The sequence below is a fragment of the Equus przewalskii genome, chromosome 1 (genome assembly GCF_037783145.1).
Source record: "Equus przewalskii isolate Varuska chromosome 1, EquPr2, whole genome shotgun sequence".
NCBI lineage: Eukaryota > Metazoa > Chordata > Mammalia > Perissodactyla > Equidae > Equus > Equus przewalskii.
The window spans coordinates 32,637,289-32,652,777 of record NC_091831.1 but is presented as its reverse complement, the minus strand read 5'-3'; the positions used below and the strand labels follow the sequence as shown (position 1 = coordinate 32,652,777).

At 36.2% G+C, this 15,489-nt stretch overlaps 1 protein-coding gene across 1 annotated transcript in view; it reads right to left on the bottom strand.

Moving 5' to 3' along the window:
* Window positions 1–15,489, bottom strand: part of TM9SF3 (transmembrane 9 superfamily member 3) — a 63,812-nt gene that overhangs the window by 7,311 nt on the left and 41,012 nt on the right. Inside the window, exons 10-14 of the mRNA XM_070560460.1 lie at window positions 8,611–8,750; window positions 5,619–5,687; window positions 2,699–2,845; window positions 2,089–2,172; window positions 1,890–1,966 (exon numbers count right to left, since the gene is read on the bottom strand). Of these exons, the coding sequence (XP_070416561.1) occupies window positions 1,890–1,966; window positions 2,089–2,172; window positions 2,699–2,845; window positions 5,619–5,687; window positions 8,611–8,750 (517 nt within the window). The remainder of the gene's footprint in view (window positions 1–1,889; window positions 1,967–2,088; window positions 2,173–2,698; window positions 2,846–5,618; window positions 5,688–8,610; window positions 8,751–15,489) is intronic.

The window sequence follows — 15,489 nt, the reverse complement described above, 5'->3', positions numbered from 1 at the left end:
GCACAACATAATGATTTGACATATGTATGTATTGCGAAATGATTACCACAAAAAATTTAGTTAACATCCAACACCTTACAGAGTTACAATTTTTTTCTTGTGAAGAACTTTTAAGATCTACTCTCTCAGCAACTTCAAATATACAATACAGGATTGTTAACTGTAGTCACCATGCCGTACATCACATCCCCAGAACTCAGTCATCTTGGAACTGGAAGTCTGTGCCTTTTGACCACCTTCACCCATTTCACCCACTCTCCCAACCCCACGCCTCTGACAACCACCAATCCGCAGAACAGATTCTTTTGACGGAGGACAAAGCAATACCAGTACCTCAAAGAGGTCCACAAATGTCATACCAGGACCCAGCTTTTAACAAGATTATCATATCTTACTTATTCTACAGCCTATCCTGTAGATAAAGGTAGAACTATCCAAAAAAAAGTCAATGGTAAGTAACAGAGAAAGGAGAAGGGTCTGACTCATACACTACTGGAAATGTTTCCACAGTGTTTAGTACTTAAGCCTTACATCAGCCCTGTGAAGTAACTAGGGAATTACCTCATTTATCAAGTAAAACCTGAAACACAAAAAAAGTGAGTTACTTGTACCTGTTTCTCTCAAGGCACCTCTGCCTGGACTCAGTGTCTTGAAATTGCTCTGAGGTGAGAGCATAAGGTGTGGAAACCCAAAGAAACAACAGAAACAGAGAGACAATCCCGGAACAGAAGGAAGCCCAAAGACTTTCAGCCCTCAGCAATACAATAACAGCAGCAGCCACCACGCACTGAGCATCTGCCATCCACCTGACGTTTACCCACATTCAATCTCTGAATCCTCCTTACAACCCTCTAAGGTAGGTATTACTTCTGTTTTGCAAATGAGAATGTTGAGAAGTAAAGGTTAAATAATTTGGCCAGAGTAACATGGCTATTAAGTAGGGGCACCAGGATTCATACCAGGACTGACTGACCCCAAAAGTCCTAGCTCTTCCCATTCCCTGCCTTGTCTCCCATGTAATTGGCTCTCTCTTACCACCTAATAAGAGACCTGCAATACACTTGGTGCTTTACACACACGACGCTACTACAAATAACTACTCTGAAAGATATACCCATTCTACAGAGGAGAACAGGAGGTTTAGAGAGGTTAACATGCCTTCCCATAGTCACAAACAAGGGGAGCAGCAGCACAGAGACTTCACCCAGGTCTCTCAGGCTCTCAAGTCCATGCCCTTTCCATTTACCATGCTATTTCCAAAAGTTCTTTATTTTCTAGCTATTTCACACATGCTAGAGACTCTATCATATGGTGATACCATTTATCTCTGCCATTGAATGCAAGATTGTGATAAACTCATGAAACGGGGGTATTAATCCTCATTTTACAGGGGTTTGGAGAGCTTGGGAACTAGGTCAAGGTACAGAACACACATGCGGCAGAGGGAAGACTTAAGCCCAGTCTGCAGACACTCCAGTGTGTACTCATAACCAGTAAACTGTGCTGCCTGCGGGACACTGTACCTCCATGAACAGCCAGAGAAACTTCCAACAGAAATGATTCACCCAAAACCTTACTTTGTCTACATCACAATCTTTTCCAATGAACCTAAGCTAAAAAACGCCAATTCCCAACATGAATGAGAAACTGTGGTATGGAAAATAGTGCTATACACAAGCATTAGGAACAGAAAACTAAAAACGAAATCAATCAGGTGCTAAGTTAGGATTTGAGGAATAGTCAAAAGGACTGAAATCAGACTCCTGACTTTATTTTGGCATTCCTTATCAAACAACAGAATGTAATTTCTTAAGTTCCAATTACTATATTTTTCTGACTTTGAATCACTCAAAGATTTACTCATGAAATCCAAGAATTTCAGAACTTACCACACATTATCCCCAAGGCTGTGCTAAATACCGCCATATATCCAAAGTAAAATGATGTCTGAAATAAGCCATACATCCTGAAATAAAAAAATTATATATAATATATCCATTTTTACTTTCAACATAATGCCTTAAATTCTGGTATTTAAATGGCAAATTTAGTTTCTTAAATACAAAATGAGAAAATGTCTCCACTTACTTTGTTTTGAAAAAATAGTAGTAAAAGGAATACATGTAAACATAGATTGCAGTTGATGCAGCAGAGAGAAAACTTGTCCATTGCCTGAAAAAAAAAAAAAACCTCTTGAATGAATGGCACTGAAACAAAGATTTTAAAGCAAAGAACTTTATAAAATCATCCTTTGAAATTCTGTATACTTAAAAACAAATGCATATGTATGTCATTTAAATATATCAACAGGGAGAGAGCTTAAGAACTGGAAGGAGAGATCCTGAATTTTGTCAAATTCCCTGTTCTAAGTAACCTTAGTTAAACCATTTCCGTTTTGAGATCTGTCTCTTCGTGTTTAAAATGGAGCAACGCTTCCTCATAAAGCTCCTTCCACATCAAGCACTTTGTAAAAATATTTCTAACATAGTAACCCTCATTAACACAAAATTTTTGTGTGTGACTGATATTATTTTTCCTTGAAAATCTTCATCATTTTGTAACTGAAAAAAACTCCCTCTACTATCCTAAGTACCAAAATTTCTATACAGACCTTTTATTCTACTTTGTACACTTCAAATGGAATCTTAATTTAAAATATTGTGATCCCCAGAGGTTCTTCCCAGAAATAAGGACTTACCACCTATAATCCTCTGCATTTAGTAGAAAGTATGTGCACACGATGGTCACACAGACAGTCACGATGCACAGGATGACCAGCACCAGCATCATGAAGCCATAGACGTAATAGATCTTATATGCCCAGAAAGAGGTGAAGATGAAATACCTAAATAAAATGAAATAAAGACAGAGTTTTCTAGTCTTTATTCTTGAAGCTCACCCTGCTCTTGCTAAATCTCACATACATCTTAGTTCTCAATTTTTCTCACTAAAATCTCAGTATTTTTCTTTCAAGTAACTTCCAACAGTTTCCCTTACCCTTTTTCATCTATTAAATCCTCTGAAATCTTCTCAAAAATATTTCCTTGGATAGTCTTTCAAGAACAGATTCATTACTAGGGCATTCATCTCTAAGCAAACTGAATAAATTAAAAGCTTAAAAGAGTAAAATGTGGAAAAGAAAAATGATAATAGATAAAAGTTCATATTTATAAAACAAAGTTTTCCTTCATTCTTTCATTTTTTCTAGATATAACACTATTTAAGCAAAGTATTCTACATTTTATAAAACATCCCATTAAATAAAAAATAGGTTTGATAGAGTACTAATGTATAACATTAGGAAACTAAAAACAATTAGGAAAATAAAGCCTAAAAAAGCTTCATGTTATTTTCAGAGGCAGTAAGAGAAAGGGCATTAATATTTTACACTGAGAAAAAGACCCTACACTCTAATTCCATTACCCAAGTCATCATTAAATTAGAAAACAGTCTTTAAGCCTCTTTTCTTTTTCTTTTCTGTTTGTTAGTTCACTTATTCATCACTCGTTCTTTCAAAAGATATTTACTGAGGCCCTCCCACATATCAGAGAAGCAGTAATACGAGAACTGTGAAGATGGCAGTCTCTGCCTCAAGGAGATTACTGTTCAGTGGGGAATATCAGTGAAGGGGTGATCATGACGCACTGTGACATGCGCTTCACCAATGTACCTAAGAGGGTCATCTTACATGTTTGGCTGGGTGGGCCATTGTGGGGGAGGGGTAGTGGGAAGAATCAGATAAGGCACATCAGGGGTGGGGGGCGCTAGAAGAATGTTCCAGGCACAGAACAGCAAAGACAAAGGCTCACAACTAAGGGAATTCACCGTATTTAGAAAAACTCAAAGTAATTCAGTAGGGCTAGAATTTCAAATGAAGGTGCGAGAACTAAGAGATGAGGTTGGAGAAGCAAGGAGGGCCAGATCCTCTATTATGAAGGTCTTAACGGCTATGTTATGGGGTTTGGACCTTACCTCAATGAAAATGAGAAGTCTTTAGCAAGGAAGTGACATGATCAGACTGATACTTTTAAAATATCACAGTGGCTACCAAGAGGAGAATAGGTTGGAGGGTGGTCAAAACAGAGAAGTTAAAGATACAGCAGAGAGGCTGTCTAATGGAACAGAGTACCTGAGAAAGCAGGAAGAGATGCGATCCAGAAGGTATTGGGGACAGGAGTAGGAGGCAAAAAAAAAAATAGTTGGAGGTCAAGTCAGGGTGAGAATACAAAGCACTATCAGATTGGAAGCACAGAAGTTCCTGAACTGGCTTTATTAAACCACAAGCTAGAGCAGCACACACTCCAACCCCTCTAAGGTACTGACTAATGCCCACAGCACACTCGCAGCTGGTAGCTGACCACCAGGAATGGCCCACATCTATTTCAGTTGTACTTGTTAAAGTGTAATCAGACAACTTAAACGTTACGTAAACCAATAAACATGAGAGCAAAAAGGATGTGTGATTTCTATGAAAATTATGTCGTATACTTTGGAAAAATTCACTAAGGTGAGTCACTAAGAAAAGTTATAAAATTAGGTGTGGGTGAGACAGCTATAAAAGGTTGGGGGACAAATGTACAAATCTAGAAGGATTCTGTACTTAGAATGCCTCAGACAGGTCTTTATGTCTTTCTCCACTTTAAAAAGGCTAGAAAACACAAGATGCATTATGAACGTCAAAGAAAAAATGATGGAAACATCAACTAGATACAAATCAAAGACCTTGGCTCTATATTTAAAAAAACAGTGAAAGATGTACCTTTATTTAATTTAAAATAGAATATTATGTATGTATCTTTTTTTATAATTCCCTTACATGAGTCAACTTTTCCAATTAACCAAGTGTCAGATCTAATCATGTCTGTTAAGGAGGTGTCCACTGCACAGGAGAGAATCAGCAGTGGGGCATCCGGAAACGTGTAAGGGCATTTTGAGTGGTCACCGTGACTGGCATTTCATGCGCAGGAGCCAGAGGTGTATGACCGCAGTTCTTAAGAAGGTCCCAAAGAACTGCCTTGCCTAAAATGGCAGAGCATTCCCATCAAGGGACATTGGAACAGGCTGAGAAAAGGAAGGCTTATATTTTGCAGTGATGACTGCAGATATGAAGCATGGTTACTGGGCACAAGATGGCATATTTCCCACAACCAAACATATACATACTTTCCAGTAGGTCTCAGTGAGAGAAGACTAGGAATGACTATGCATCCAAGAATGTCAGGATCTAGACTGACTGATAGGTAATGGTTTACCTAGTTCCCTGGACTCTGAGAAATATTTTAAAAATACAGTAAAAACCAGTAACTCCTTACAGCCTGTAGGTGATTAAAGGCTGGTCTAGCATTCTCTAGCACACATGCTTTGATTTCTAAGATCTCCTGCGAGGTGAGAGGTCTAGAACATGATACAAAAAGGCATAAACTTCACCTGAATATCTGAGAACAGAGTAGAAAGCTACCTTTAGATAGACTACATAGACCCCTTTCTGGAAGCAATGGAATTAACAGACCAACTCAGTTAGATGTATTCCCATCTGATGATTCTAGACCTATCCTAACTCCTAAATTCTCTAATTACAACTAAGTCCATCAAAACACAAATACATTGCCAAAACTTACATTTCAATAAAGATTGAGCCAAAAGGTAAAATTCCTCCCAGGCAAACAATAACTGCAGGCTCCATGAACCTGGAAAATATTGAAATTAACAGTAAACTTTTAGTATGATTTTCATATTATATTACATAAATCCTGATACTAGAAAGCAGATGCTTTCTACTTAAAATAATCTAAAGGATAGAAACAAACCAGTAAAAGGAGAAACAAAAATTCAAAGAGGCACAATACAGAGGTGGAACTTCAAATTAGCCACAGGATATGGTCAAAATTCCTTCCGTCATTAAAGGCTGAGATAAGAATTTGGAGAACACAAATTCTTGCCAGTGGCAGAGCTCAAGAAAGACTCAAAGTGTCTGCTCCTGCTTTATAGCTCTCAATAACTTCTAAAAACTTTACAGGCATTTACTTACAGAAAGCCATATGGAAAGAAAATAAATGTCTTGAGATCCCTATCTGAAATAATGTTTCCCAAATTGTGGGCTTGCCACTTCTTTGCTCATGCTTTCTTTGGTTATTTCTTTTCCTATGAATTATACAGTTAAGGTACTATGAGTTCTGAGTTATTATGGAGCGAAAGGATGAGTAAAAAATAAAATTCAAACCTCATTTATGAACGCAACAAACATTTACGGATTGCAACTGGTAATTCTCCACCTGGAATGCCTTCTCCGGTCTAACCCTCTTCCTGCAAGCTCAAGGCTCAAGTGTTCTCCCTGTAAAGCCTTCCCCAAGTCTCCGGGAAGAGGTGGGTCCTCCCTCCGTTCTCCCAGTGCCTCTTGAATATAACTGCATGGCAGCACCTACCCCACTAGACTGCACTGGCTAATTACATACATATCATATCTTACTAGATTATAAACCCCGGCAGGCAGAAGCTATTCATCTAGTTATTCCCAGTGCCCAGCACAGGATCTGGCACATAAAGGATATTAGACTACTATCTCTGGAAAGAACAAACTAAAAAACTGAGAAGATAATCAAAGAGTTTGAGAGCTGGAAAAAAACCCATAAAAATCATTTAATCTAGTCTTCCCTCCTTTTACGGGAAGCCAAGACTGACAGAGGTTAAAAATGATCTGCCCAAGGTGACACAGTCAGTGAGAGCGAGATCTAGCATTCAGATTTTGGTTCCCATGTAACTATATAAAGAAAATGAAGACACACACCAGCCTTCCTACATCGAAATGCGACCCATGCTTAGCAAAGTCACATGCTGTTCCTTCCTCTCCTTCACTAGCCCTAGTGACCTAGAGGAACTTCTGTGATTTCTGATATGCTTGTCCTTTAACCTTATCCTCCCCAGTAACGAGTGAAAGAACATCAGGATATCAATGGGCCTTAACTGTCTAATCTTGATTTGAAAAAGATAATTGACTTTAAAAACTAGACTACCAAAGTGCTCACGAGCACCAATTTAAGAAAGAAAGAACATGGACAATTCCTGAGGCTAGCACAGATCACTCTCGTTTAAACTACAGGGGCTATTTTATTTAGCCCCATTTCTGTAAGTGTCTCCATACCTCCAAGTCTACAAAAAACTGTTTGTATAAGTACCTGAACATAAGTTATATTTATAATGTGGTAAAATATCTAGGAACAGAGGCTTTTCAATATATATCCCTTATTACGAATACAGAGAGACTACTGTACAGTTATTCTAATGAGATGGGGAATGTAATAAATGTACAGTAAGAGCGTTCTATTTTTGTCTGCTAGTAAGAATAAGGAAAGGGGCCGTCCCCGTGGGGTAGTGGTTAAGGTTGGCCCACTCTGCTTCAGCAGCCTAGGTTCGTGAGTTTGGATCCCAGGCACGGACCTACACCACTTGTCAGCCATGTAGTGGTGGCAACCCACATATAAAGTAGAGGAAGAGTGGCAGATGTTAGCTCAGGGCTAATCTTCCTCAGCAAAAAAAAAAAAAAAAAAAAAGAATAAGGAAAATAAAGAATGCAGAATAGCATAAATCAGCACTAACATATTCAATTTACTAATTTTAAAAGGCAAAATATACAGACAAGTTCACATTTTGCTCAAATTTGAATTACAAAAATTAGAAATATAAACATACTAATGACATCTCATTTTATGCCCAAAATTTGAAAAAAACAACATCTCAAATTAAAAATCCACCAAGAATCATAATTTTAAAGCTGACTGGTCAAATGAACTGTAAACTACGTTTACACTATTGCAGTAGAAGACTCTCTTCGGCTGTTAAACAGAAATACTTGTCATCCTTTGTCAGGATTAATCTTGAATTATGGGACGTCCTTGAGAAAACATTTTGTGCATAAAATGTGACAGACTGCATTTGAGAGATTCTATACTCTCCCAGAAGTGAAGACAAAGAACATAAGACAGTAAATTATAATTGGTCTCAATTCTAATTCATCTCTCAATTGGTATGATATACATATGGTATCAACCTGTGTGAGTATTGTTTAGAACAATAAAATATCTGGAAAGGAAAAGGAAATGATAAGCCAGGGGTTGGCAAACCTTTTCTGTAAATGTTCAGAGAGCAAACATTTCAGGTTTTGCAGGTGGGATGGTCTCTGTCATAACTACTCAACTCTGACGCTACAGTGTCAAGGTAACCATAGACAATGTATGTGAACAAACAGGCATGGCTATATTCCTACGAAACTTTATTTCCAAAATCAGGCAGCAGGTCAAATCTGGCCAGTAGGCTGCAGTAACAAACTGCTGCAACTTCAGTTCCCACCATCGCTACGCACTAAGTGTAGTTATTAAAGCATCTGATTTATCTGTAAATGGCGCCAATAGCCAGAAAGTGAAATAAGGATGTAATTTGTCACTGCTCCTAACAACACAGGTTGAAGGGAAAAAGTAAAAAGACAATTCTTAAATTTAAACTTAACATAGTCATTCTTATAAATACATGCGAAATCTAAAAGTTATACATACATAATAGCCTTAAGAACTTATATATTGTGAGAAACAATCACATAAGATTTAGCATTCTCTTTACCATTTTTTCTCCGGTATGGGACGAGGCACAGCATTGACACGACAAGGAAAGTTGGGCTGACCTGACAGATTTCGGCCAAGTATCGTACCAACTAAATTTAGAGGAAGAATGACAAAAAAACAGATGCAACAAACGGCCACCTGTAAATTAAATTAAAACATGTGTGAGTACTCAGAGAACAATAACATTAATAAAAACAAATAAGAGGGGCAAAAAAATTTAAACACAATTTGATCACAAAAGAAAACGTTTAAGTTCAATATGGGTTAAAATAGTGTAAGATATATACTAATGAAAGCAGGAAAAGAATGCGCTTTAAAATATTAGAATTCAACTCAATACAAGCTGAACTGCTTCCTTTCCGTAGGTCCCCATTTTTCCTACTCTTTCCCACTGTCTCTGCCATAGTCCTTTTTTCTCCTCTTTCACTTTCAGCTGTCACACTTTTAACATAACCTTCATCTTTTGTCATTATAACAAACTTATTTTACCTGACTACACTTTATTGAGCTCTAATATGCACAAGGGGCTTTACCCATGTTATTTCGCTATTTTACAGAGGAAGGAAATGAGACTTAGAGGGGCTAAGTAACTTCCCATGATCACAGAGCTAGTAGGTGGCTGGATTAAAATTTCAATTCAGATCTGCCTGTCTCAAAAACCATGCTTGTTTCTATTCCACACTGTCTTAGGATCTTAACAACAGAGGTATATCTCGATTTACGTATATAAGTGTCATTACTAATAATATGAATATTTTTCTGTCAATTAGTAGTTTAAAGGCTTAAGTTATAGAGAAGACCATACAGAGATTCTAGAACCAAAGTGGTCAGTTAGGAAAATATTTATTTTTGTGGGTTTTTTTTTCTTATATAAATCTGGGTACTCAAGGACACATACTCAAGCTCTTTTCCAGCCAGCATCCAGTTCAGATCACTTCACTCTGAACTCCTATAAAATGGAGTAGGAAGGAATCACCTGTAAGATCTCTTTCAACTACACATTTCGGGGTTCTAACAAATAGAAAGTAAAAGTGAGAGAAAAGTTGAATGAAAATTGTAAAGAAATTGATTAAGAAAAATGAAGAGGTGTAGGGTAGCAATTCACAATGATTACATGAGAAGGAAAGAACCTATTTTGAAGCAACGTTAGCCAAAACTACATTTTCGTTAGATCCTTTTGTGAATGTGCGTGTGTGTGTTTTTAAACAAGCCAAGGGGTATCATCATCTTCCTTTCAGGAAAAACTTGCATAAATGTAAGAGACTTAAGAGTTCTAGAATTCCATTTTAAAGATCAGATTTAGAAACTCAAATTATTGGTGCCTCAGTTTCGAACTATTAATAACATGAATTTATGTTCATATAGTATACCAAGAGTATGTGAAACATGAAAAATAAGCAGGTGCTAAGATACTTTAAACATTAAATTATATTGTGAATTACATATATATGTCTCATACATATCTGGAGGGGTGAATTCTGTCTCAATTTTTGCTACTTATTGCTTTCTTAATTATTATAATTATTATATATAATTATTTTAATTATTAATTTAAGAATCTTAATTACAAGACTCATAAATGTTAACACATTGTAATAGAGACCCATGTATTTTCCTTTTAATCCACCAGAACTCTTATTTCAAGTAACAAGTGAAGAGAAGCTGAAGAGAACACTCCTATGTGGGATGACACAGTCTAGCAGAGTGTTTGCAAACTGTTCCATGGAACCCTCAGGCCCCGCTGAATAGCTTCAGGAATTCCAGATGTGTTTGATTTGAAGAACCTTTGGATAATAGTTTTTTTAAAAAATATTTTTAAATATAATAAAAAACATACAGACTCAAATGAGTTCTATACCAAAGATTACTACAATGGAGAGACCACAGGCAGGGTAACTCATTTGCATGCAGCCCTCTATCTCGCCCCTATCTCTGTGTACACACTTGGACTTGTAAACTGGTCATTGATTAGGAAGGTTTACAATGCTACGCTGGTCTTTTGTTCTCCTTCCCCTCTGCCTGACCAACTCAGGCCTGCACATATTTGCTCACTAAAAGTTGTACAAGCAAATGCACCAAGCACATGTGTGTCACAGGCAATTAAGTGGCAGGTGAAGTGAGGGTGTCTCTTGCCTTGTGTGCTCATTCAAAGCAGAACCGTCAAAAAAGGAACCTATAAACAATCTCATCAAGACATTACCAACTGGTTAGCATTTGTTTAATTTTCCCCCTTTTCTTGTCTAACTTTTTTATACATGATAAAAAATGTGAGCAGTTTGTTAGAAACTGTTACTGACTGACTGAACAGTGAAACCAATTTCCTACTCCTTTATGTTCAAGTTCTGGATGAGCTTTCTTGAAGAATACTCTGAGATAGAAAGGCAAGCTGTTAAAAAAAAAAGTCACATGGAACTAATCATCCATGAAGTCTGGATTTTTCTCAATACTGATATTCAACCAAATAAACTGGTTTCTGAAGAAGATATGACTGAACTGTTATTCACACCCCTTGATATCAGATATGTATTCATTACAACTTTATTGCTCTCATTAAATTTAGGAAGTTAAAATACTGAATTTGCAAAATTTATTTATACTAATAGAATCATGCTTATATCTGTTTTCTATATTGGGCTTCCACATTAAGGTTTCATTTTAAAATGAAATTTAGCAGTCAGGAGTTAAAAAACCATTACCCTAATACACTGGTGAAAACTATGGAACCCAAACCAATATAGAGCCCTCCCTTAGGCTCCTAGCAGCTGTTCATGCATCAGTGGTGAGTGAAAACAGGCAATGGGGAGAGGAAAGACCGACTCCAGCTTGACGGCCTTACCCATCCACAATAAGAACAAGCCAGAAACAGGTCTGTCTATCAGTACTTAAGACCCCAAAGATGTACCAGCTGCTCAAGTCTTCTCAATCTCAGTCACACATCAAGAATGTGGCTATTACTTATTCTATCATTGCTTCCAGGCTTTGAGGAAATCTTTAGGCCTTTCAGGAAATCTGTGGTATGAATGGAATGGAAAGGGAAAATGCAGCCTAAGATGGGCTACTTTGGAATGCTAACAGTTATCAATTGCATTTAGGGTGAAAGAAAGGAATTGCTCCTAAGTAAGGTGATACTCAGGAAATACATTGTCTTGTCAGCCATTGTGTTGATGCATTTCTTCAACACTTGCTCAGAGTAGATGATTTTTATCACTCCTTTTCTACTTCACACATTTTATGCCTTTATGTCTATATAAGAATTATTTAGCTTCAATTTTAGCATTTCGAAAATAGGACCTAATAATCGGGGCACTGCCAACTCAAACACAAATGCTTGTAAAAAGCCCATCTATTTTATCAAATATTTTCAATATGCTAATAAATAACTCCCCATTCTGTTGCCTGGGCCACTTCAGTACTATAATAGAAGAAATGCTGGATTTGAAGTTAAAAATTTATTCTATGAAGCTAGCATTATCCTCATAACAAAATCAGAAAAAAAGACATTATAAGAAAACTACAAACCAATCTCTCTCATAACATAGATGCAAAAACAACAAATTCTGGCAAACTGAATCAAGCAATATATAAAATGGGTAACACATCATAACAAATTGAGATTTATCAAAGGAATGCAAGATTGGTTTAAGATTCAAAAATCAACCAATACAATTGACCATATTATGAGACTAAAAAAAGAAAAATAATAAATCGTCTCAAAAGATGCAGAATAAGCCACTGCAAGATCCAACCTCCATTCGTAATAAAAAACTCTCAGCGAACTAGGAACAGAAAGGAACTTCATTAACGTGACAAAGGACAACTACAAAAAAACTATAGGTAACACTGTACTTGACAGCACAAGACTGAATACTTTTCCCCTAAGATTGGGACTAAGACAAGGAAGCCTGTTCTCACTGCTTCTATTCAACATTGTACTGGAGTTTCTAGCCAGTGTAATAAGGCAAGAAAAAGAAATATCAATTAGAAAAGTAGAAGTAAAAGTGTCTTTCTTTACAGACAACATAATAATTTATAAAAAAATCTTTAGGAATCTACAAAAAAGAAATCAGAACTAATAAATGAGTTTAGCAAGGTTGCAGGATGCAAAGCCAATATACCAAAATGAATTGTTTTTCTATACACCAGTAACAAACAATCAGAATTTGAAATTATAAAAAATACCATTTAAAATAGCATAAAAATTATGAAATACTTAGGGGTAAATTCAACAAAAAGATGTACAAAACCTAAACACTAAAATCCATAAAACTGCAGAGAAAAATTAAAGATAACTAAATAAGTTGAGGGATATACTGTGTTCACTAATCAAAACACTCAATACTGTTAAGATGTCAATTCTTCCCAAATTTGATCTATAGAGTCAACGCAATCCCAATCAAAATCTCAGCAAGTTTTTTGTAGAAATTGACAAGCTGATTCTAAACTTTATATGGAAATGCAAAGAGCTTAAAAAAGCCAAAACAACTTTAAAAAAGAAGTGATTCCAAGACTTACCATAAAGCTACAGTAATCAAGACAATGTGATATTAACATAAAAACAAGGCAAATGAATCAACAAAACAGAACAGAAAGTCCAGAAATAGATCCACATATATATGGTCAATTGATGATCAATAAAATTGCTAAGGCAATTCAGTGGAGAAAGAATAATCTTTTCAACAAATAGTGCTGGAACAAGTGAACAAGGCATTAACAAAACAAAACAAAACAAAATCCCCTGTTCCTTAACTCATATAATATACAAAATTAACCAAAGATGGACCATAGAACTTATATTTAAGAGCTAAAACTACATAATTTCTAGAAGAAAACATACGAGGAAAGCTTACTGATCTTTGGCAAAAGATTTTTAAATAAGACAGAAAAGCACAAACTGTAAAAGAAAAAAATCAATAAATTGGACTTCAAAATTAGTAACTTTTGCTCTTCAAAAGATACTCTTAGGGGCCGGCCCCGTGGCCGAGTGGTTGGGTTCGCACGCTCCACTGCAGCGGCCCAGGGTTTCGCCAGTTCAGATCCTGGGCACAGACATGGCACCACTCAACAAGCCATGCTGAGGCGGAGTCCCACATGCCAAAACTAGAAGGACCCACAACTAAAAATATGCAACTATGTACCTGGGGGGCGCTTTGGAGAGAAAAAGGAAAAAATTTTTTTAAAAATCTTAAAAAAAAAAGATACTGTTAAAAGAATGAAAGGACAAGCCACAAAATGGGAGAACATACTTGCAAAATATGTATAAGACAAAGGACTAGTATCTACAACATATAAAGAACTCTTACCACTCAATAAACCTTAACCTATAAAATACAGGCAAAAGATCCAAACATTCATTAAAGAATATATATGAATGGCAAATAAGCAGACAAAATATCTTCAACACAATTAGTCATTAAGGAAATGCAAATTAAAACCACAATGAGACACCACTACACATCCACTAGAATGGCTAAAATTAGTAAGACTGACCATATCAAGTGCTGGAGATGATGCAGAGCAACTGGAACTCTTATACAATGCTAGTGGGAATGTAAAATGGCACAACTACTTTGGAAAAGTTTAGCAGTTTCCTGAAAGTTAAACGATCATATGACTCAGTCATGCCACTTTAGTTATTTATCCAAGAGAATAAAAAACATATATCCACACAAAGTCTTGTATATGAATACTCAGAGCAGCTTGATTTGTAATAGCCCAAAACTGGAAACAATCCAAATGTGCATTACTGGATAAACGGATAAAAAATTTTGGTATGTTCATGCAATAGAATACTACTGAGCACTACAAAGGAACAAACTATTAACACATGTAACAATAGCAACAAATCTTTAAAATAATTTTCTGAGTGAAAAAAGAACATACTGTGTGATTCTATTCATATGAAACTTTAGGTAATGCAAACTAATCTATGCTGACAGAGAGCAGACTGGTGGTGAGCTGAGCATGGGTAAGGGAAGGAAGGAGGAGGAAAAAAGGGATGAATTAGAAAGGTACACAACAAAACTTCCGGACTTAATAAATACCTTCCTTTTCTGATTGTGATGATGGTTTCCCAAATACACATATATAGCAAAACTCATGAAATTGTACACCTTAAATATATACAATTTATTATATGTTAATTATACCTCGATACAGTTATAAAATCATACAGACAAAAAAAAGGCATAAAACATTCTCTATTTACTGCTCTCAGAATAAAGCTAGAATTCCTTTTGGCAGAAAGGAAGGAAAGAAAAAAAGACCTAAAAACCCCAAAACAAATCATCACTACCACCAGCACCACCACAACAAAGAAGAAGTGATTTTGAGTCAATTACTACAATAAGAGGCCTGTTTTTTGCTCTGTAAAGCAGGGATAACGCCTATCGCTAGCTCTGCCTATCTCTTTGGCTTCTTCTGAAAACAAGACAAGGTAAGAGGCTCATATGGAAAGTGCTTTGTAAATCACAACATGCTACACAAACGTATCTGTCCTTATAATTCACCTTGTGATCTGGCACATCATTTCAGTCAGTTGAGATCATTTTACATGCTGTCTTCATCATCCACATCACTAGTTTCCTCCCTGGTTTTGCGTCCTTTTTCAATTTAATCATCAGATCACTATGCCTTTATAGAAGTCATTAACAATTATTTGAATAGATCCAAGTGAATAATATCTGTCACACTCTACTGAAAGAGAGCATGTGACATATTATGGGTAATATCATCTCAATATTTTAATTCTATAATTATTTAGTTACATGTCTACCTGACTGTACTATTAGCCCACATTTCTCCATCTTGTCCAATTCAAGATATAATACTTTATCTGTACTCCTTTGTTCTTCTAGTCTATTAAAACCTATCAAGAAGG